At 42.7% G+C, this 23,903-nt stretch overlaps 1 protein-coding gene across 1 annotated transcript; it reads right to left on the bottom strand.

Annotated features, from left to right (window-relative positions):
- Positions 1-212: 212 nt before the first annotated feature.
- C12H6orf118 (chromosome 12 C6orf118 homolog) lies at positions 213-15,980 on the bottom strand. Its single transcript, XM_060168318.1, is given in 8 exon segments — positions 213-263; positions 2,219-2,272; positions 4,493-4,674; positions 7,570-7,628; positions 10,453-10,577; positions 12,956-13,015; positions 14,114-14,236; positions 15,327-15,980. Coding segments are annotated over 8 exon segments (1,224 nt in total). The 5' UTR covers positions 15,897-15,980.
- Positions 15,981-23,903: the final 7,923 nt, after the last annotated feature.

Below are 23,903 nucleotides of genomic sequence, written 5' to 3'. Positions count from 1 at the left end.
TTATGAATATGTATACAAAGTAAAACGAATCACATGAATACATGTCCTTATTTCAATATCTTGAGTAGGATACATATACCACATTAATTTTATTGGAGATTAAAACTGACAAAATGGAATGTATCTTCATTAATTTATACCTCTGCAAACAGCCACATTATGTAGATGGTGGCTGTGAGTTTTCCTGGGTCTTTCTTCCAGTCACTTAAGAGTTATCTGTCTGTTTTAATTTTACAAATTCATTAATAAATTCCCAAAGGTTCCTTAAAATACAAAACAAACGAGTACAATGGGTTAGAAAAAAGTACATGAAGCATAAAAGAAAATTTCAAAATAAACATCTATTTAGGACACATTTACTCAAAAACTTAGAGTAAGACTTTGCAACCCTCCACTTTCTTTCAAAGGATATTTGTAGTAGACTTTTGGCCTTGAATGTAGCAAAGTTTCTCTCTCTACATATGGGCACAGTCCCCTGCAACATTTTCCAGGCTAAGGAGGGCGTGGCAGCAGAGGTAGATTTACCTTGACGATAATGATGTTTAAACGTCAGGTCAGTTCATTCTCACTGCCAAGACTATGGAAGGAATCTTCCCTCTTTTGTATTTGTACTTCTGTATTCTTTTCCTTTGAGGATAATACAAGGCCTCACAGAGCCTGGATCTACCTGTGTGGCTCAGTCAACACCCATACTAACACCTTTTCTCCTCTCTCTGCCATGTAAACTGGCAAGTGGAATGGTTCTGTTTTCTGACTCCTTTGCAGCTAAGGGTGGCCTTGGGATGTGGTGTTGGCCAGTGAGATATGGTGGAAGTCCCTGGGAGGGGCTTTCCTTCCTAAATACAATAGAATAAGCCCATAATGAGAAGCTCTTTACCACCTGTCCTGTACTTTCCCCTTTCTTCCCACATGGGACACGGACCCAGTGCCTGAAGACAGCCACGCTGAGGCCCTGAGGAGGAAAACCATCCTTAAGGAAAGCAGGGAAGGAAGAGAGAAGAACCCTGGTTCCTTGATGATTTCATTGAACCTACGCCACCAACAACTAAACGTCTTTTTACTTGTTGATACAATAAGCTCTTTCCATATTTAAACCATCAATGGTTTTCCTAGGCTTTCCAAATCCTGAGATTTAAACTATGGTACCAACTCAAACAAAAATTAACTCTATAAAATTTAAACGTGTGTAACAGATAATACAAATCAGCATTTTATTTTTAAATTAAAATTTTCAGAATCATACCTGTATAGGTTGTTTCAAAGATTCAGTATCACTGAAAGCCATATAATTTGAGAAAAGAAGCCACTCGGAGCCCCACGCCTCCCCACCTTCCTGATCCCTGTCCATGAGGATTCACCCTCAATCCATCAGATTTGTCCAAAGAATTTATTTCTAGATTGCTGAATAATATATACAGTGGAGCTTGAAATCTTGGACTAAGCATTCTTAAGCACTGGAAAGGATGTGTGACATGCATGTGTGAAGTGAACACTCAGGAATGCAAACACTTCAAAAGTACCGTCCAGTGTAATCTAGTTGTAAATGGACGATCTTGATAGTTTCAACATCAGATTATTATGACAGTTCCTTTCCCAGGGCATCAGTACTCACTGTTGCTCCCCCTCACTCAGCTTGCTCTTCCCCATGATCCGCTTCACATGGTTTTCAATAAACTACCAAGAATCAGAAATCACTTTGTCATGTATAATGCATGATACTGCTCATGGGTAATGGCGGTGACGTTGCCGATTACATCCAAATGCATTACCACTTCTAGATCAGGCATAGCATACTACTTCATACTATATATAATACATATGTAATTAAGGCAGCACTACCATCTACGAAACAACAAATTGTTACCACGCATTTCGGAGGGCTATCCTGGAAACTCATTAAGGGAGCCAGTTCATTACATTCCTTGTCACCAAATAAACTTATTACAATTAATTTTTATGTGCAGAGGGGTTAGAGAAATGGTCAATTCTGATTGACACATTCAACTAGTAAAAAAAGAATGCTTTTCTTTTCATTAATACATTAGTTTACACCTGTCCAGTTTTAAGCTAATGTCTGCATAGCGAGATATTCCTGGCATGAGAGAAAGTTATCGTTTAGAAAGATTATGCATATACTTTCATATTTGGTTTATGACGTAGTACGAGAAGGCACTAGGGGAATATTTTTATTGAAAAATATAGATTTGCACAAACTTACTTGTATTTTCTTCTTTAAAATTTTATTTTCTGTCTCCAACTTTTTAGTTTCAGTCTGAAGGAAAAATGGTTTGAAAAGAAAGATACTTGGTTAAGAATATTTGTTAAATATTTTTCCCCATTTATGGAACAAAAAGTATTACGTGAATGCTGTTATTCTAATTTCAAAAGTATTCAGCAGCACACCACTTAAAAACAATGAATAAACAAAGCATGACTTGAAGGACATTTATTAAAACAGAAAGATCCTGGCCCTCTGGGTCAAAAACTAGAGAAGGTGGAAGCTGATGTTGCAAAAAACTGGAGAAGCTTAGGGAAGTTCCGGAGTAGAAGAGTTACTCATCTATCAGAGCTAATAATGGAAGTTTTAAGATAGCCAGATACAGTATAAAAATACAAACAGCAATAAGTCACATAATATCAGTGTTAACTGATTATAAACTGTAATGTTAAGAAAAAAATTTTGAGTTGCCATTCACAATAGTAACAGATACCAAAACGTCACAAGAACAAAACTAATAAAACATATTTAAGACCAATGCATTAAAATAAACAAATACAAAATGATCCTAGATGGAGTGCTCACATTGTAAAGCTGTCACTTCTTCCCTAATGAATTTCTAATTCATTAGAAGCACAATAAAAATACCAAGAGTATTATTACTGAAACTGAAAAATCAGTTAATACTGTAAATGACAATATCCAAGATAACTGTGAGCACAATAATGATGAAGAAAGGATATCTGCTCTTCCAGATATCCACCATATTGAAAAGGATTCACAATTGCATCATGAGGCTGGATAATGTAAATTAAGAAGTCGGGCTGACTTTAAATCCTAATTCTACTACTTGATGCCGTGAGCTTAATCAAGTTACTTAGTATACCTGTGCCTTGGTTTCCCTATCTGAAAAAGAGGGTTACTAACAGCATCTATCTCTTAGGGTTGTTGGGAACTAAATGAAATAGTAGTTTTGTATTGTTTACAGCAATATCTGTGCATTGTAAATCCGTGATATGTTTAGTTATTTTTTCTTCTGGTTAGAAATAACATTTCGAATCCAGATCCAGATACCAGTTACTTAATAGGATAATAAATGCAATTCTATGGTACCCTCCAGTATCTGAATTAAGGAGCCAAATATAAATAATAAATATTTAAAGTATTATAAATTACTGATATGGAATAATTATAGGGAATCTTCTATTTCCTAGGTTCAATCCATTTAAAGGGGGTCTTAATTATGAAAGAAAAGTTTACATGATTTTGCATTGTAACATGCTCACAATACATAAAGCTACAACTCGTTTTCACTGTTTAAAAATTCAACTATAAATTAGTGTTTCTTCTCAAGACAGTTTTAGTTTAAAAAGGAAGGGGCAGACTCTAAGTGAAAACACAGAAGGAAATCTGAACAGATTATTTTAAAATAGAGAGAGAGAAATCAAAACAGGTTTAGACCACCCCCACCTTCCTATACACTTTATAATTTGACTTAAAAAGAAAAAAAGGTAGTACTGGAAAAATATATGTAACTCTATAACCAGGAAGAAAAGAATATTCAAATATCACTTATAAATTCTTTAAGTAGAAGTTGTATTGAGTCAGATTCTGCACAAATAAAAATTAGGTCATAACATTAAAGATTTGGGCATCATAGCATTTCAAAACATAGATCATAATTTATATTTTATTGTTTATCAAGAAAATGGTTAGCAACAATTGATAAAGTCTAATACAGTAGACCCTCAATGGCAGTAACTAATCCTATCTTCCAGCATAACTGTACAACTTGTATGGAGTCTACATGGCTCAATAGTAAGTATAAGGACTTTGGGGCCCAGAAGAATTAAACTGAATCCCAGCTTTGCCACCTGTATTCTGTGTCAAGTTGGGCAGGTCACTTAGCCTCTCTGGGCTTCAGATTAAACTACATAGTATATATTAGACACTGAATTATGGGAGTAATTTTTATGATAAACATTTTCTATACAAAATTGTTAAGGTTTAAGAGATGTCAACCGACCTGAAAGAGATCCAATTTGACCCTTAACAGAGCTGTACAGAATTTTTATCCCCTTCATTTTTGTTGTTTTAGCTGTATGTCTTAATTATTCTAATCATTTGCTATAAGTGTTTTGAAAGGAAAATATGTTTGGACCAAATGTTATGTTATTTATTTTTTCCCTATTGCAAAATCAAAACGCTTCATGTGTTTGCCAAGGTCTTCCAGCAAAAGAACAATGTAAACATTCAAATAAACAATTTGCATACCTCTAAGCTTTTAATCTTTTTCTCGGTGATATGCAAAATTCCAGTATGAACCAAAGTTGTTTTAATTTCTCTTTCAAGAGCTTGAATTTCATCCCATTTATTAAGCACTTCACACCTCTTTTTTTCAACCTTCTCAATAAGAGTAAAGCACTCCTCCTTCATTACATTTTTCTCAGGTGATTCTGGAATATTTTATAAAAGCAAAGTATTCTATGTTTAATACCTTAGTCCTATTAACAACATTATGTATTAACAATATTATGTATGTTGCATATAGTTATAAACTATAATGTAACTGAAACTTCAAGCACATCCATAAAAATTATCTGATCCAAGTTAAGTATATGTATTTCATTGCCTTGGTATCTATATATTTTTCTATGTTGTGAATCTTTTCCTATTAAAAATATAAACAGTAAAGGCATAGCAACTGAGATAAAAGGAAAAAATTATCTGATCCAAGAATGGGGGGATTACTCCTTTAATTCATTTATGTAATTGATGAGTATTTATTGAGTGCCTAACACAGTGTGGGGAAGATGCGTGGATGGATGACTTTACCAGAGACGTGTGACTAAGTTGAGACCAGGAGGATGAACAGCAGTCAGACAAGCGGGAGGGTGTGGGGAGGAGGCAGAAGGGCAGAATTTGGCACATTCAGTAAAAGGAAAGTTACACAGTAGGCTGGGGGCACTGCAGGACCGGTGAGAGACATGAAGAAATGACACTAGAAAGGAACAGCAGGCAGATCAGGAAAGGTCTTCTAACCTGCGTGAAGAAATCAGTCAAAGCTGACTTGAAGGTTTTTAAAGAAAGAGCTGGGTTTAAACCCAACTTGGCCACGGCCACTTACTACAAGCCCTGTTGACATGGTTGTAGGGAGGAGAGTGAAGACGCCTGCCAGTAGTGTTCTGACTTGAGCTGCCATGCGTTTGGAGATGCCATTCATTGAAATTTCCAAGGACATGAAGATTCAGAGAGAGCGAACCCAACCTTGGACTTGTTGAGTTGACACTCACGTGCCATGTCCAGTAGGCAGTGGCATATACAGATCTTAAGCCTAAAAATGTATTTTAGCAGGGAAGAGATTTAGAATCAAAGACATGTGGATTGAACCAAAAACATGCTGGGCTTCAATCAATATCAGTATTCAAGGAGTACAGAGAGGCGGTGGAGACAGAGAGTAACTCACTGCTAAGGCTGCTTTGTTTTCAAGCAGCACAGCTAGATTCTGATGAGTGGGAGGTTTTAATTTTTTGAGAAAGAATGACTACTCCTTTTTGACAGGAAAAAAGGCAGAAAGAGCGATCATGCCTACTTATACATAGGTAAGCAGGACCCAAGTCATTGCCATCACTCAAACTTGCCAAATTTGGAAGAAGGGAAAAGTGGGAAGGTAAGTTTTGATACATGATGAGCTAACAGAGCAGAAACAGTCATTAAGCCTCTACACGAACTCTGAGAGATACTACAAAATAAAGTCTTTGATCCCCACCTTGATCTAACCTGAGGGTTTCACCTGAAACAATTAACTGTCAGCAAAGAAGCCAAAAGGAGTGTGACCCAACTGTTCCTCTTTTTTACCTAAAGAGCAAGACTGTCGTGTCAAAATGGGGGGAATGCCACAGAAAATGTGTATGGTTGGAGAAGGCTTGCGAATGAGAAAACTTTAGAAAAAGAATAAAGGAGGAAGAATACAGGACACCAGATTTCTTCTCAAAACCAGTCTCAAAACAGGTTAGACTTGTGAGAACAGCCTCAGAGATGCCGAGAGGAGAAAAGTGATTCCAGGATGAGTTAGTGTGGAACAAACCTGGAGGAAAAATGACATTTGAGTGAATTATAAATGTAAACAGTAAAGATTAATGAGCGGCATACTTAATTGAACTTATTTTGGTTATTTAATCAAACTCTAAGTTGCGTATCTAATTTTGAGATAATTTTTAATATCTTTAAAATATTTTATGTTTAAATATCTTTAAAATTTTTTAATATTTTTAAATTATTTTATGTTACTTCATAAATGTTCACAAAATGTAATTAATTTCCTGTGAACTGTGTGTTCCTGTTCACATGTAATAATGATACAAGAAAGAGCTGACAGGCAGAGCAACTCCGCTGTGCCAGGCCCTGGCCCTGTGCTCTTGCCTCACACAGGTCATCAGGCTGAATCCTCCTAATGACTGAGGGAAGCACTGTCACTGTCCCCAGTGAACAGGCAGCAGCTGAGATGAAAGCAGTTCAAATGACAGCCATGTGAGTGGGTCGCTGGGATGGGCAGGTTGAGGACCATCTGCAAGAGAAGGCACCCCAGACCTGGACAGAAACTCATTGTTGTCTGGAAAAGCTAACTCCTCTGATCCAGGAATAAAGATGTAAAGGTTGTGAAAACCAGGCTGGGCTGTCTTCCTTGCTGTTACCCTGGAAACCACAGGCCATGGCCCCACTTCCTCTATTTCCATCTCACTTGGTTGCGCTGAAGTGTTCACTGTCTGCCCCCCGCCCCTAAAAACTATTATATATTTCAAGACACTTTCTCTAAAATCAACAGTGTTTAGTCCTTCAGCACTTCCTCGAGGGAGCTGACTCTCATATTTATATCATTTGGTCAATTTTCCTAGAATCTATTCCAAATATCTTGGTCAAGGCTTGACCTAATTCTTGCTACATAAGGTCCTGAATTCATTCAATGTTCCACTAAAACCCACAAAGATCCTGGAGGAAAATGAAATGCACACAAGTCGTCTCTTGTTACAGAGAAACTCAATAACCCAAAGTGCCCAAAGCAGCAGAAACTGGGATAATGATCTTGGCCGTGACATAATCTCTTAAAGAAATCAACTGCTTCCTTGTGTCTTTAAAGTATTTCATTTAAACCACTTCAGATAAAATGAAAACTTACTGAATTTCTAAAGAACTTGATGGGGGAAAAAGGGAATAAAACGTAATAATCTCTCTGAAAAACCCTTTCAAACAACTAACAGAAGAGACCATGAACAGTGGACAAGGTTTGAAGATTCCTCACCCGAAGGTCACAGCAAAAGTCACGTCAGAAGATCAATCACACGGTCACTCACCTGATCTCTTCTTAGTGGATTGCAGCAACATGCGTTCCAGCTCCAATTCACTTCTGAGTCTACGGTTTGGTGAGAAAACATAGTGATGTATTAGAACCCTGTTTGTACCATTTTCCTTTTGTCTATTTTATACAACAGTCCTAAAATTGAGAAATAAGAACAGATCTTCTTAGTTTCTAACAAAAAAGGTGATTTGAAGATGTATGAGCGCCTGGATCAGTCAAGTTCAATAAACAGAAGAATACTTTCTTACCAAGATTGCCTAAGCCACTGGTAAAGGAGCTGGTCTTACAGCATTTATTGATATTACTTTGTGACTTGAATTTTTAAGAAGCAAGGGGGTAAAAAACCTAGCATTTTACACTCTGAAGTCAATAATGAAACAATGAGTCCAATAGTGGAAAAATCCTACTGATATTGGAATACATGTTGCATTTTCCCTGTTAATTATGATTGTATCCCATAGATACAATTTACAAATTCCACTATATTAAATCCACTAAAAATAAAACACAAGAAATTTTAAAAAGAGGAAATAAAACCTTTGTTATCTCTTTGTATCTTCTTCCTCGTTCAAAATAAACTACACTGACTATCTCTAATAGATTTAGAGAGAAAAAGGAATCAAGTAAGTCTTGCACATACTGAGGGAAACCCTGTGATTTGGTGAAAAACATCAGCACCACAAATGTTTTAACACTGCCTTGTCTACAAGGGGCTTGATGGTTTAAGATTTTCGTACGCATTAACTCATTTTATGACAGACTAAAAGAAACAGAAAAGTATTATGACTCCAAGTTTAAGAAATTAAGGTTAAGTGGGTTAATAATAATGGTGAAAACCTTTTCAATATGTATTTCAGAGGGTTCAGTCTCCACAAACTTTTGATGTGCTGTGTTATATGAGACTTCCCTGGTGATGCAGTGTTTAAGAATCTGCCTGCCAATGCAGGGGACACAGGTTCGATCCCTGGTCCGGGAAGATCCCACATGCTGCAGAGCAACTAAGCCCACGCACCACAACTACTGAGCCCATGTGCTCTAGGACCCACGTGCCGCAACTACTGAGCCTGCATGCCACAACTACTAAAGCCCGCATGCCTAGACCCAGTGCTCCACAACAAGAGAAGCCACCGGAATGAGAAGTCCATGCACTGCAATGAAGAGTAGCCCCCGCTCACCACAACTAGAGAAAGCGTGCACACAGCAACGAAGACACAATGAAGCCAAAAATAAATTAAAAAAGAAAAACTTTTAATGTGTTACAGTTCTAAATTTACTTATGTTTCTATTTCACTGCTTTGTTTTTCTTCCTGGGGACTTCCATTACATATAAGTTGGATCTTCTTTGCCTGTCTTTTATTTCAACCACATTTTCTCCAACTCTTTTACTTTATTTATCACGTTTTAATTCTCTTGATTGTTTCTTGCTTTTTTCTAATGCCCCTTTTTACATTTTCATTCAAAACAATTCCTCCCTGGACATGTCCTAGTTTAGTCTTGATCTATAATATAATTTTGACTTTTTCACTGTCTTTCCTCAGTTGTCAAATCTTGTTTCATGGCCTCCTCTTTTGCTGCTGTTGATTTCTGTGTTTAGGTTTTAAATTTATGACGCAAGGTTGTTTTTATACCCTGAAATGCTCTTTTGAGAATATTTGGTTTAGTTTGCAGGGCTGTGGCACAGTTTTCTTCTCCAGCTGTTTGTTGTTGTTGTCAGATGTTAGGGATTTTCATCAGCTAAATCATATGGGTCCTTATTTTCTGTTTTCTTTTTAGAGTCAGCTGTGTGGACACAGACTCTGCATTTTTATGGTTAGGGCTCCTAATTTGTGAGATTCTTAATTCAAGAAGACACTTTTCTGTCAGAGCAAATTATACTGTTGTTTTTGTTGTTTGGGTTTTATTTTGTTTTCTTTTCTTTTTTTTTTTTTTTTTTGAAGAGACGGAAAAACAGTAGTGGGAGGGGTTGTGTGCCCTTTGATTTTCTTCTCTTAAGGGGTTTTAAATTTCTCTCCCTTGCTAATTTTTCTCTTCCAAGTATGCTGATCACTTCGTCTTAACCCTCTTCTCACCCATATCATCATCTCAGAATTGTTTCCTTGCTTCCACACTCACTTTTATGTCCCCTTCTTTTGAGTCAGTGCTCTGGTGGACCTCCCAGTAACCTGTGCAGTATTCTCACTTTGGGTGGTTCACTCTCTCTCACACAGTGCTTTTAAGACAATTTTAGGATTTCTACTAACTCCATTCTTCTCTCTGCCCCAGACTGACCTTGCTTTCACCAAGTTTTGCAGAGAGAGAGTAGATAATGTTTCACTGGCACAGAATGTTTATTTTCTATTTTCAGGTATTTTGAAATTAGGACACTTTCTGTCTTTTAGTTACACTGAAGGCAGAGTTTTGATTTTTGGTTTTTGTTTCTTGTTTTGTTTGCTTGAGCATACTATGAGTGTGTCAGATTTACTTTCATCTTTTTTTTAATTCTTTAAAAAATTATACCCTATCAGATTGTGGTTTCACCCTGAAAGACTAATCACAGAGGTTAAAAGATTTTCTAAGTTAGAAAAATAACTAGGGCATTCTTAAAAGCTGTCTCGAATTTGCAGCATACTCAGCCCACAATAAATCCTCAGCGGACAACAGAAGATGGCCTGAGATTCCTTCCAAAACCTCCCCAAACTCCCCTCATAGAAACACCAGATTTAGTAGAACATCCTAGTCACGTGTGTGACGGTTTGTGCAAGACACCCGGCGACCAGCTTGGTGTTGATAAAGGCAGGGTGCCACAACCAACAAGGCAGGAAAAAGTGTAAAATATGCTTGTCACATGGTTTTAAGACATTGTAAAATAAGTGTAATCCCAGCATAGATCAACCCTCACTTGTCATTACGGTCCAGGGCTGCTTTGATGGCCATCACGAGCACCCTCAGCTCCTCCCTGGCCTGGCCGACATCTGCGGTCCTCACCCTCCTCGTCTCCAGCCCCTGGATGTGAGTCAGCAAAGTCTGGGCAGAATGAGGCCGTAACAGGTGAGACAAACACAAAGCAAGGGTGAGGATTTTCCTTTTTCTGTTAATACAGTGTGTTCAAGATGTCCTGAGTCAAAATACAAATTCTAGTCAAAATAGGTAAATAGGGAGGACAGAAGGGAGGGAGGAATATCAGAGGAGGGATAGATAGCCACGTGAAGATCTGGGTAAGGTATATATTTTTTAATTTTAAGTTTTTATCTTCCTAAGAAATTTAGAGTGGAGGGGTTTCACTGTTGGTTTGTGTGGGGGAAGGAAAGTGCTGAATAAAGTGCTTCGAGCACATTATTATCAGCACTGCAATTGTTTTTCTAATTAGTGAGAAACGATATTAACTCGATGGCTATATATGGATATAAAGTGATGCTTCTCAAATGTGGTGAAACAAAGGTCTCTGCCTTCTTAAGTGATGGGCTGCCAAGTTTCCAGAAGCAGAAAGAAGGATCTAGTGCCTTGATGCCCTGGGGAATTTTTCATTCTGGTGTTTGATTGGGATATAGGCATATATGTTCCTTTGTGACTTAACCTCAATAAGTAAAGAACAGGGTAGACCCCCAGCTGGAGCCATTGCTTATTCCTGCCAAACAAAAGCTTTTTTCTGAAGCACAAAAAGCTCAAAACAAAGAACACCATGCAAACATGTGATCTTCGATTAAGAGCTAAGTTAGAACAGACTTCCTTATGAGGCTGTGAATTTTTTTTTTCATAGACAAAGTAAGGCATTCTTCTTCCCAATTTATAAGATAGAATTTTTAAACTTGATTGAAAATGTCAAAAGACATCCTAGCTACAGTGCTATATTCTCTTAGTTTTGTAAGTGATAACATCATTCCTGTAGCCCATCTTCCTTATTAACATCCACAGGTGTGGCTTAAGCCTAGAGGGAACCCCTGGAAGTTGGCACAGTGAGAGGAGGTAGCCACAGTTTATGTGGGCTGTTCGCTCTCCCCTGAGGGTAACAACTGTCCATGCTTTCCAGTAACTACTAACGTAGCACCCTCTATATTCCCAAGCCATTAACATCTATAGCTACTCCACGGTTTGGGACTCCAGAGAATCCCATCTCTGCTTCCAACTTCCATGCTGTGTCTGTGTCCAAACTTCCCTCTTCCTCTAAGAACACCAGTCATTGGATTAGGACCCACCCTAACGACCACATCTGAACTTGATTACACCTGCACAAACCTTATTTGCCAAGAGGTCACCCAGCTTCCAGGTAGACACTATTTCACCTCATTGGGGAAATGCAGAATGTGCAGTTTGGAAGGAGCTGGTGAGGCATCAGGAGACAAGGACCACACACGAACTATGGCAGCAAATATTCAGTAGAGAGCAGCTTAACAACAGTGTTGGAAACTGGAGATGTTTGTGGGACATATTCTTACTTTCATTTTGCTGTCATAACAAATTACCACAAACTTAGTGTCATAACACAAATTTATTATCTCTGTTCTGCAGGGCAGAAATCTGAGTGGCTTTTGGACTCTGCTCAGGGTCTCACTGGGCTGAAATCAAGGTACAGGCTGCACTGCCTTCCTTTCTGGAGCTCCAGAGCACAAACTCTTTCCATGATCATTCAGGTCATTGGCAGAATCCGGTGCCTCGAGGTTATAGGACTGAAGTCCCATTCCCTTGCCGGCTGTCAGCAGGGTCCACTCTCAGCTCCTAGGGGCCTCCCTCTAGTCCCTGCATCTGGACCCTCCACCTCACAGCTCCCAATGGTCCTGAATTCTTCTCAAGCTTAGAATCACAGAACTCTGACTTCCCCTTCTGCCACCTCTCCCTTCTGACTTCAGCCAGGGAAAGTTCTCTGCTTTTAAGGGCTCGTGTGATTAGATTGGGCCCACCCAGTTAATTCAAGATCATCTCCCAATTCTAAGGTCTGTAACCTGCCGCCTCAGACACGTAAGTGTCAGCCTCCAGGGGACACTGGCTGGATACACTGTAATCTGGAACTCACAGGAAAGATTGGGGAGATGCATACAAAGCCAGGAGCCATCCGTGTAAGGGATCTCATCTACCAGCAGAGAGTGAGGAGAGAGAGAGGGCCGATTCTGAGAGAAGCAGACACGCGAGGACTGGGTTACAGAAGGACAGGCCTGCAGAGATCACGGAGAACTGGTGGCCAGAGATACTGCAAAAAACAAGAAACGTGTGTGCCTACTCCGCCCATCCCTCACTGTTGCCTTTACCTGGAGTGTCCTTCATGAGTATAAAGCCAATTCCTATTAAAAGTGTCAGCTGTTCTAAATTATGGAGGCACAAATGGGGCTTCTTTGATTCAGACAGGTTTCCAGGGCTCAGGAAATATGAAGAAATAGGTTCTACTTAAGACTTGCATGATTGATTGTTACCTTACACTGTTCTGTGGGCTGGGTCTTCAGAAGTAATAACATGTAGAGTTCATATTCATCCTATAGAAAGCAAAAAAGAGAAGAAAAGAAAGAAGGAAGAAAGGAAGCAAGGGAGAAAGGAGAGAAGAAAGAAAGATCCATTGGAAATGTGTTATGAGATTACAGCACAATGTAATATTCTTTGCATATGTAAATAAAATAGAGGCTAAGGATACCAGTTCAGATCATTTAAAAAAATGTAAGGGGCTTCCTTGGTGGCGCAGTGGTTGAGAGTCCGCCTGCCGTTGCAGGGGACACGGGTTCGTGCCCCGGTCTGGGAAGATCCCACATGCCGCTGAGCGGCTGCGCCCGTGAGCCATGGCCGCTGAGCCTGCGCGTCCGGAGCCTGTGCTCCGCAAGGGGAAAGGCCACAACAGTGAGAGGCCTGCGTACCGCAAAAAAAAAAAAAAAAAAAAAAGTAAGAATGCTCCCACAGTATATTAAATAGTATACATACTAAAATGTACAAAATCTCACCATCTTTAAAGCATATTTGAATATTAACTATTGAGGACTTCAGGATAGAATCACAAAATACCTTGACACATGTACAACATATGACCTCCTGCTAGGAGGTCCTAGCATCCTGCTAGGATGCTCCGTGGATTTGGGTCCTACTGACCTTCCAGAGATGGAGATGTTCTCTGGAGGGCAGACCACCACACCCTGCTTTTAAGCCTTGCCTGTTTTGGGGACTTGGACAATAGCAGATTCTACAAGCAACCTAATTCCAACTCAGCTATGATGTGATGGTCACTTTCACCATGAAATCACAACAAACTTAAAACTCCTTAAAGATTCATATAAAATTATAGATGCATAACCATAGAAGTGTCTGTGTTACATATGTGCAGTTTATAAGAGTTTCTCTACAATTAGGAAGCTTTAGTATATATATATGGGCTTCAGGAGTGAGCTAGCTGGGTGTTTATCTCACGTGACCCATTTATGACTCATGTGTCTGTAGGCAGATTCCTTCAAGGCTCCGTGAATGGTTTTCCTCATGTGTAGAATGGACACCATGATACTCGGCAGAATTTCTGTGAGGCCTGAGCTCATGTGTGCAAAAAATCATGCACGGCTCTCAATTGTTATCTGGGAAAAGCATGTTTCTCTTACCTTAATTTCTTTCAAGAGATCACCAAATATCAAAGAACTATTGCAAATATCTTCAAAGACTTCTCCAAAGACCTGTAGTCTGTTGAACTCTTCAGGGTCACAGACACATATTTTCTGGAGCTTCTGGAGGAAAAAGAGAACCAGCCCATTTCAGGATGACTTCGTTTTCCTTTCTGATTACTTTCTCAGGTTGAGGAATCAGACCCCCCACGGGGCTTTCTATCAGGGGGCACAGGTCCCGCCGCCCAGCGTTGGGTCTCAGCAGAGCTGAGTGCCAAACCACCTGGGGCTGAGAACCTATGTTTGCCTGATTTTTCTTTATTCATTCCCTTGCATCCTGTGAATCAGGGATTCACTCTCTGCCTCTGCAGGGTCCTCAAGGTCCTTCTCTTTCTATCAGTCCTCTCAGCCAAACATCTCATCACTGGTTATTTCATATGTAGACTCTTCCCTGCATCCTCACCCTTCCCATCACTAAGTTCCACTCTCAGCCCTCGGTCGCTCATGGCAGCATGTCCCACGACACCAAACTACCTTCTAAAGACCGCTTGGCTCCTACGTGGATTTCACCTGCATCCTCAACCCTCTCCTCGCCCTCTCTTCACACTCTTCCATAGTGAGTTAGGCCAACCTCTTCCTCAGGTGCTTCCGCTGTCGCAGGGCACTTGCTTGACTGTAGCTGCTCTGCAGCATCCATTACTATCCATTACAACATCTCCTCCAAGGCACCACTTTCCAAACTTAACCTTCTTTGATTTCACCCTGTTACCATCTACATCGCGTGGGATATTTTCAGCCCTTTTCCAGCCTACCTGGGCAAGTAAGTGAGGTGTCGGAGAGCCAGCCTCCGCCCACAATCTTTATTTATTTATTATTTATTTTTGGCTGTGTTGGGTCTTCGTTTCTGTGCGAGGGCTTTCTCCAGTTGCGGCGAGCGGGGGCCACTCTTCATCGCGGTGCGCGGGCGTCTCACTGTCGCGGCCTCTCTTGTTGCGGAGCACAGGCTCCAGACGCACAGGCTCAGTAGCTGTGGCTCACGGGCCTAGTTGCTCCGCGACATGTGGGATCCTCCCAGACCAGGGCACGGACCCGTGTCCCTTGAATTGGCAGGCAGATTCCCAACCACTGCGCCACCAGGGAAGCCCCGCCCACACTCTTTAGACTCCCAGGACTGGTACCGGTACCGATAGCATCGCAGAACTGCCCTCCTTACCTGCTCCAGCTTCTTTTCATGGCACGTCGCCACCTTGCTCCCAGTGAAGTCACTCTTCAAGACGTCTTGCTTTGCAAGAACTTGTTTCTGGAAACTCATGAACTTCCTGTACTTGTCTGCTTTTGTTATGCCAGCCAAGTGTGAGCTGAGGTACAGGAACTCGTCCCTGCCTGGGGGCCACATCGCACACTCACGGCTGGACTTCACTTCTTTGTACTTCAGAACCTTCATCTTGGGCCATCTTCGCTCTTCTCTCTCTGGCCGTTCGGGGGCACCTTCCTCTCTCAAACCCTTCTTTGGAATCAAATCCTCCTCCGAAACGTGGGAACCACGTGTCAGAGGGTTCAAATACCTGAAGAGCGGTGTGTTCTCGGCATCGTTTGGGCCCACAGCTGTGTTGATGGCAAAATAAGCTAAAGCACCTTTCATCTTTTTAGTCTTCTTGTCAGATGGCTTTTCTCCTCCCAAGACGTTTGCCTCCTTGGGCCTGTTGGCATTGGGCCAGTGATGCAGGATTGTCTCCAGAGGCCTGTAGAGCTTGCTGGGGTTCAGGTGTCTGGAGGTGTACATGTAGACATCATCTCTGTGGTCTTTCTGGAGTTTGTTCAGAAGTGTCCTTAGACTGCACAGAGTCTTAATACCTGGTGTCTCACAGTGTTTCCACCTTAGGTAAACTGGTCAGGAAAGATGAGAAGAACGTTAAATACCACTGTAGCTCCACAAAGAGGCTGTAAGAGGGCTGTGTGCATTGGCTGAGCCGGCATATACCTCTCCCAGAGCAGGACCCACACATACAGAGAGGAGAGAGTACAGGCCAGTCTGACTGCAGACGAAGGGTGGACCAGGGCACGTGATGGGCAGCTGCCCTCAGAAAGCCCAGGACCCGCAAAGCCAGGAAGAAGGAAAAGGGGATTCTGATCCGACAGGGCATTTCTTACTCTCTTAGCAAAGGCTCTAGAAGAAAAATCTAAAGGCATGGTCATAATTCTTAATGACGCTGAAAGACAGCTATGCTAGGGAATAAATAAAGGTGTTTCTCTTTCTCCCTTAAAACTGAACATCTCAGGAGTCCCTGAGCAAACCGGTCCGTGACTGACGAGGCATTCACACATCCCCCGCCGTGCGTAGGAAGGAAACGAGCCACAGAGTGAAACCTGTGGCTGTGTTGACAGGGGCCCCAGCTCCCTCCACAGAGGGTCCCGGAGGTAGGAGTCCGTCTGGGCACTGGGAAACGCCGGCCTTCTGAATCAGTTCCTAACTGTGTGAGTACAAAGACCTTACATAACCTCTCTGAAGCAGCCCCGACCTCTGCACGATGAGGAGAGCCGTCCTCCTCTGAAGGGCCGCCTGCCAACCAAATGGAGCTGCTTTCGGCAAACGAGCACGTGGATGGAGTAGATACTCCGTAAAGGCCACCTAGTTTTATCAAAGGACTGCAGTCCAAGGAACGCCTTCTCACGCTTCTGGTAGGACAGGGGTAGGCCCAGGCTCCAGCGAGACACGGGCGAGGGCTTTCTTCCTGGGCTGTCGCTGAGATGCTCACGGAGCGGCAGGCCTGGTGCACGACCTTCCCAGACAACGCTGGAGGAAGCAGCCAGCAGACGTCATCGTATCACTGCCTTGTTACCCGAGCTGGGAGGGGCCCTGGGAACAAGACAGTGAACCAGGCCCATCGGGGCCCTCGAGGGCCTGGCCTGAGCTCTCAGAGGCCCAGGATTCACCTACATCCACACCTGCCACACCCCCTCAATCCACACGACAGGCCCGCCTGTAACTAGGCCCCTTTGGTGACAGGGAAGCCGAGGGGAGTTTTGTGATCAATTCAAGTCCCGGCACCTGACAAGTGGCAGCGTTGATTTCTGAATGCAGCGACTTTACCCTAACTGTTGGGTTCTTCCCTCATTCCACAAGGGCTCGAGCAAAGGGGGCCAGGGCAGGGCTTTCTGGGACCCACACCAAACCCCTTCCTCTGACCAATCCACGTCTGAAAGCAGGACCATAAATCAGGACATGTCATTGTCTCCATTGCCACCTGAGAGAAGAAATGAGGGCCCAGAGGGTATGAGGAGGGGTAACAGCGTCTCGTGCTGTGTGGCGAAGCCCCCTACGTCCAGAAGCTTCACACCCCCAGACTAGCTCACTACTCCATGGTCAGCACTTCAGCCTGTGGGCTGAGCTCTCCACGCCAGGATCACAACGAGGATATCAGGGTGTGGGCCTAGCTGGGTCCTTGGAGGCTTTGAGGGGAAATCTGACCCTGGGCTCAGTCCTGTTGTGACAGAAGCCAGTTTCTTGTAGGTGTTGGACAGAGGTCCCCACCTCCTAGTTGGCCTTTGGCGGGGGTCACTCTTGGCTCCTGGGGCCACCCACCTTCCTGGTCACACGGGCCACCTTCATCCCTGAGCCAGCAAGGGCACTCTGCATACTTCCCAAGGCCTCGCCCTCTGACTCCTCCCCTGTGACTGACCTCATGTGATCAGGTCAGGCCCACCCTGCACTCTCCCTGCCGTGAGGTCACTGGTGCCATGGGACGCAGTGCAACCAGAGCGCTCGCCTCATGTTCGGTCCTGGGATCTGTGCTGGGCACGTACAGCAGGGGGCAGGGAACTCAGGCCACCCCAGGGCTCTGCCCACCCCAAGCCCAGAGCCCAGGCTCCCTCTGCGCTGTCCCAGGTGGAAAAGAATCATCCTTTCCCTCCTGTGCAGTTGGATCCTGGAGCAAACACTTCTAGCAATGGGATCCTTGAGAATTTCCTTGCTAAGTAGTTTAGTTTGGAAACCAATTAAGAAATGTTAAAAAAATTTTTTTCAGCCAGAATCCCTTTTTTCTTTTTAACCTTTTATTTTATATTGGAATATAGTTGATTAACGATGTTGTGACAGTTTCAGGTGTACAGCAAAGTGATTCAGGTATACATATACACGTATCTATTCTTTTTCAAATTCTTTTCCCATTTAGGTTACATAATATTGAGCCGAGTTCCCTGAGCTATACAGTTATCCACTTTAAAGATAGCAGTGTGTACATGTCAATCCAAGCCTGTTTCTGTTTTGTAAATAAGTTCATTTGTATCAAGGAAATATTAAAACATTAATAGAACAAGTTTTCAAGACAGATAATCATAATTCATCAAACACACCAACGCGTAAAGAAAGCTCTAAAAAAACATTGCATCACTTGGGCTTCTCCAGAGAAACAGAACCAGCAGGATGAATATATAGAGACAGAGATTCATTGTAAGGAATTGGCTCACACAGTTATGCAGTCTGGAGAGTCCAAAATCTGCAGGGTAGGTAGCAGGCTGGAGACAGAGTACACGTCCAAATACCTCCTGCTGGAGGATTTTCTCTTGCTTGCGGGAGGTCAGTGTTTGGTCTATTAAGATCTTCAACTGATTAGATGAGGCCCACCCACACCATGGATGTGAATTTGTTTTATTCAAAGGCTCCTTACTTAAACGTTCATCTCATCCAAAAACACCTTCAACAGAAACATCCAGCACGTTTGACCAAATATCCAGCACTGTAGCCCCACCTAAACTGACGCCTAAAATTCACCATCACACACATTAGACCCACTCTTTTTGGAAAATGGGAGGCGATGACTTAATTGTGTTTTCCTTTGTTTATTCTATTTCCAAAAATGAGTTAGAGCCACCAGCAAATTACTTAGTAAAATCAGTTTCCTACTTAGAATTTGTTTTCCTTAGTTTGCAGGAAGACTTGTGTCACTAGACTTGGAGAATCCAGATTCCGTTTCTCTCTGCCAAGATCTTATGATAAGTACCAAGGGTCCCATCTCAGCAATGAATATTTTAATGATTTTTCTAACTGTAAACATTGTGATTTGCGTATCCTGCCATCTCAAGCTGACAACCAGGAAAAAAAAATTGAAAGGGTTCATGGAAAATGTGATTCTTTACAAAATGATCAAGGAATAAATTTGCTTTAAGTAAAACCAAACCAACTTTTTGAATAGATACTGATAAGGCAGATACAGTAATAGGTTTGGGGGACTAGATTTGAATTAACAGATATTTCAACCATTATTAGCATTTGATATTTTTAAACACGGGGTGTTGTCTTTCAGTAACTCACCTTTTTCAGAATAGAAGCAACAGGGCTTTAACATCAAAATTATTAGAAATCACTGCCCTGTGTTATCTGAACTCTGGGAACCCTGGCATCCCATGGAAATCTCGTTGGTCTCTTTCCAGAACATCCTACACCACCTGTGATTTCTGTGCTCTGTCTCCCCCACTTCCATCCTGAAGTCAGCAAATATCCTGGAATGTGTTATTAGCAAGAATTCAGAGACCAGGCCAGGCCAGGTGGGGTGCCAGGCTTCAGACAACCCGGTCCCTCCCTGTGCTCTGTGGCCCCTACCAACTCCTAACAGAGCCTACAAGGGGCATCTTTCCATCCATGTGGACCCTCTCCTTCTGGCTATTTTGCTCTGCTCCATCTTATCCACCTGGAGGATATTTAAAAACTCCTCTCAAGATTGTCATCTTTCTTTCCTGAACCCAGCAGATGGCATTGGGACTGTTCCCATACACTTCTGCTATGACTCTTAAATTTCCTCAAGGGAAATAACTATGTTGTATTCACACTACCATCTTTGGGAAAAGATCAGGGGTAATTGTTTAGTTTAATGAATAAATGTGGAAAAGACGTAATGTTTTCAGAATTTTAAATAATAATTTAAAATTTTATTCTGTACTGCACACTGTGCGCTCTCTCTCAGGGGATAAAGCAAATGTCCCACCAGGAATCTTAAAGTCTGATAAGGAAGAAGATATGAACACCTGTGATAAGGGAGAATACAGGTGCTGTGGAAGAAGAACACATTACAGTGTTGACTGAGAAAGGAAAAAGAGATCTTATGTCAATTATCTTTCTTAAGTTGGTTGAGAGTGGAAGGCAGAGTAATGGTGCCTCAGAGATGTCCACCTCCTAAGCCATGCTCCTGACAAAAGGACTTTGCAGATTTAATTAAAGTTATAACTTAAAATAAAGAGATTTTTCTGAATTATCTGGGTCCAGTCTAATAAATCCCTAAAAGCAGAGAACTTTCCCTGGCTGAAGTCAGAAAAGAGAGATGGCAGAAGGAGAGGGCAGAGTTCTGTGATTCTAAGCCTGAGAAGGATTCAGGACCATTGGGAGCTGTGAGGTGGAGGGTCCAGATGCAGGGACTAGAGAGAGGCCCCTAGGAGCTGGGAGTGGACCCAGCAGACAGCCAGCGAGGGAATGGGACTTCAGTCCTACAACCTCAAGGAGCAGGATTCTGCCAATGACCTGATGATCCTGGAAGGAGTTTGTGCCCTGGAGCCTCCAGAAAGGAAGGCAGCCCAGCCTGCACCTTGATTTCAGCCCAGTGAGACCCTGGACAGAGGCCACCTGAGCTCACCCAGGTTTCTGCCCTACAGAACGGAGATAATAAATTTGTGTTGCTTTAAGCTGTGGTAATCCGTTATAGGAGCAGCAGAAAACTAATACATTGGGACAGTGAGTGGAATGTAGGCTTAGTTGATCTGTGATAGGAAGGGTGGGACAGTGATGACAGGGTGGCGGAAGCTAGCGGCCAGCAGAAGGGGCAGCAAAATCCCTAGACAGAACTGGCATTTCAAGGACAGCAGGCATTGCAAGAAGAGGTGACGGGTGACCACGCAGAGCCCACCATCTCCCTCCCCCAGGGACCCTAAACGGAAGAAAGCAGTGACACCTCCCAACTTATGGAGAAGAGCGACTTCAGCTTCTTTACTTGCCTATTAAAGAAAGGACGACCTCCAGGGCTGACCGACCAAGAATTGCCACCGCTGTCCATTGCACTTCCCACGGCTGGAATGCGGGCATCTCAGCCTCACTGGTACCGAACACCGACTCTGGCCTTCTACCCACCTTACCTGGTAGGGGTTTGCCTGGCAACTAATTTTTCTTCCTACTTTTAATTTACAGATTATGTACTTATTAAGAAACACAAAAATAAGGTGAGATGCTTTTCTACGTCCAACCACCGAGTTGTACTTTTACACGTGAAATGAAGTTACTTTATGAACTTAACTCTGTAGGGCAGTTCCTGAGAGTCAGGGACGTTAACACGGATGTTCCGGCAAAGTGGGCTTGGAGGTTCTGTCTCAACCTCATGAGCTCTACTCTGGGCGCCCACCTCCTTCCCGCCCACCCCTCCCGGGAACAACATTGACACCCTCACGGGACACAAAGAAACAGGTATTTTGTGCAGAACTGTCTGAATGATTGGTACGACGGAGGCAACACACCGGGAAGCAGACAGGAGCTTGACAAGAGCTAAAGTAGCACAATTAGAAATTCTTCTCCCTCCTAGTGTTGAGAACACTCGCCCAGGGAGGGGACTGACACGATCGTTTATATTCTTTAAAAAGAAGAGGGTTTTTCTTAAACGCAATTAGTATGTTGAGTCATTGCACACAGAAGAAATAGTCAAAGAACTTACAAAATCACGTTTTAAGCAGCGAACATTTCCAAGACTCTTTTGCACTCACACCAGCTGCTGTTCACCTTTATTTGTTAAGTTGGGCGATTCCTGCAGTGCGTTGACTGGGCCATATCCCTGAGACCAATACCAGTGTACATGTGAGGGAAGCTCTCGTTCTGGCTGAAAGTCTCCATGAGACATTTGAGGATGTTCAGAAATATGGCCCACTTCTGAAGAACTTAGGGGCAGGACAGGAATAAAGACGCAGACGTAGAGAATGGACTTGAGGATATGGGGAGGGGGAAGGGTAAGCTGGGATGAAGTGAGAGAGTGGCATGGACATATATACACTACCAAATGTAAAATAGATAGCTAGTGGGAAGCAGCCGCATAGCACAGGGAGATCAGCTCGGTGCTTTGTAACCACCTAGAGGGGCGGGATAGGGAGGGTGGGAGGGAGACACAAGAGGGAGGCGATATGGGGACATATGTATATGTGTAGCTGATTCACTTGGTTATACAGCAGAAACTAACACACCATTGTAAAGCAATTATACTGCAATAAAGATGTTAAAAACATTAAAATATAAATAATGAATTAATTAAAAAAAAGAAATATGGTCCAGCCACCCTTGAACTAGACTCATTACCTTGTTGAAGAAACAGTAATAGTAATGGCAAATTTAACGAGTACTTGCATTTGGTATCCTAAACACTTTACATGCACTAGCTCATTTAGTCCTCACCACGGCCCCAGGAGATAGGTGCTCTTACCATCCCCTTTTGCAGATGTGGACACTGAGACACAGGTGGTTAATCAGGTGTGCACGGCTCCCGGAAAGCTGCTTCCACAGCCCATGGTCTCACCTGCCCACTAACCAGTGCACAGAGGCCAGTACAAACGCACTTGGAAGTAATAAAATCCCATTAAAATATTTTATAATTCAGACTGCTTCAATCCAACAAGTTTTCTCTCTGTCCCAAATTCATCTGAATCGTCAGCATTTTCATGCACCCTGTGTGATGAGAAAGCTAAGGGCTTCAGAGTCCGAAGACCCAGGGCGAAGTCTGCCCCCCATTTGTAAAATCACAGTAACCCAGCCTCCAGAGAGATGAATCTAAATCAGAGACGGGGAAGCACTTTGTACGCAGCGGTGTGGAGCTCCTGTGCTTTGTGGTTGTTTAGCGAGACTGTGGAAGGGCCGTGTGCTAAAAAAAATCCTGAAATGTGGTTTTTTAAAAAAGAACATACTAACAGCATCTAGAAATGTCCCCCATCCTCCCTTCTCCCAGAAGACACACACACACACACACACACACACACACACACACACACACACACACACACATCCGACCTCTTTCTCTGCCTTTTATCATTGGATTTTCTGAGAAGTTTCCAATCCCCAAATCCAATCCTAAACCCTGGTGATCCAGGAGCTGAGTTGCAGCCACAAGAAAGGTTTTGATTCTTCACACTGGGTTAGAGAAGCTGGGTTCCTAGGCAATCAAACATCAAACACCAAACACGAAACACTCAATGTCCACTTACATTCAGGCTTCGAATCCTCAGCCATCACCACCTTCCCACTGCAGCTGCTGAGGCTGGGAGTTGCCCTGGAGACAGACAAACATTCCAAGTCCCTCCCCCAGGGCTCCTCTGTTGCTGGGCAACCAGGGTACACAGCCCCCTGCCAAGGGATCTCTCCTCTGACCTCCTCATATGCCTCTGGCCTTCTTGAACAGGGAGTACTAGGTTTGCTTGCCTGTTTTCCTTTTTAAAATTCCTTTTTAAAATTTCCTTTTTGTGATTTGAAAAACATCAAAATGCCCTTGCACCCTTTAATTCCTTTCCAAAGCCCAGGAAGCCAAAGGTAAGTGGCCTTTCGTTGGGCATCCTCTATGGAGATGTACAGATTGTACAGTGCACGACCCATCCAACTGTACCTGGAGTTCTAGTGCATAGTCGGTGCCAGTCTCTAATGATCATTTAGTCATTTTAGTGTTATTATCCCGAAGCTCCTAGTAGGGAATTGAGATCACGTGAGGTGAAGTAACCTGCCGTTGATCGGTTAGCAGGGAACAAAAGCATGTAAATTCACGTCTGGCTGCAAAGTCGGTGC

Source organism: Lagenorhynchus albirostris, chromosome 12, assembly GCF_949774975.1.
Source record: "Lagenorhynchus albirostris chromosome 12, mLagAlb1.1, whole genome shotgun sequence".
NCBI classification, from domain to species: Eukaryota; Metazoa; Chordata; class Mammalia; order Artiodactyla; family Delphinidae; genus Lagenorhynchus; species Lagenorhynchus albirostris.
This window is presented reverse-complemented; position numbering and strand designations above follow the sequence as displayed.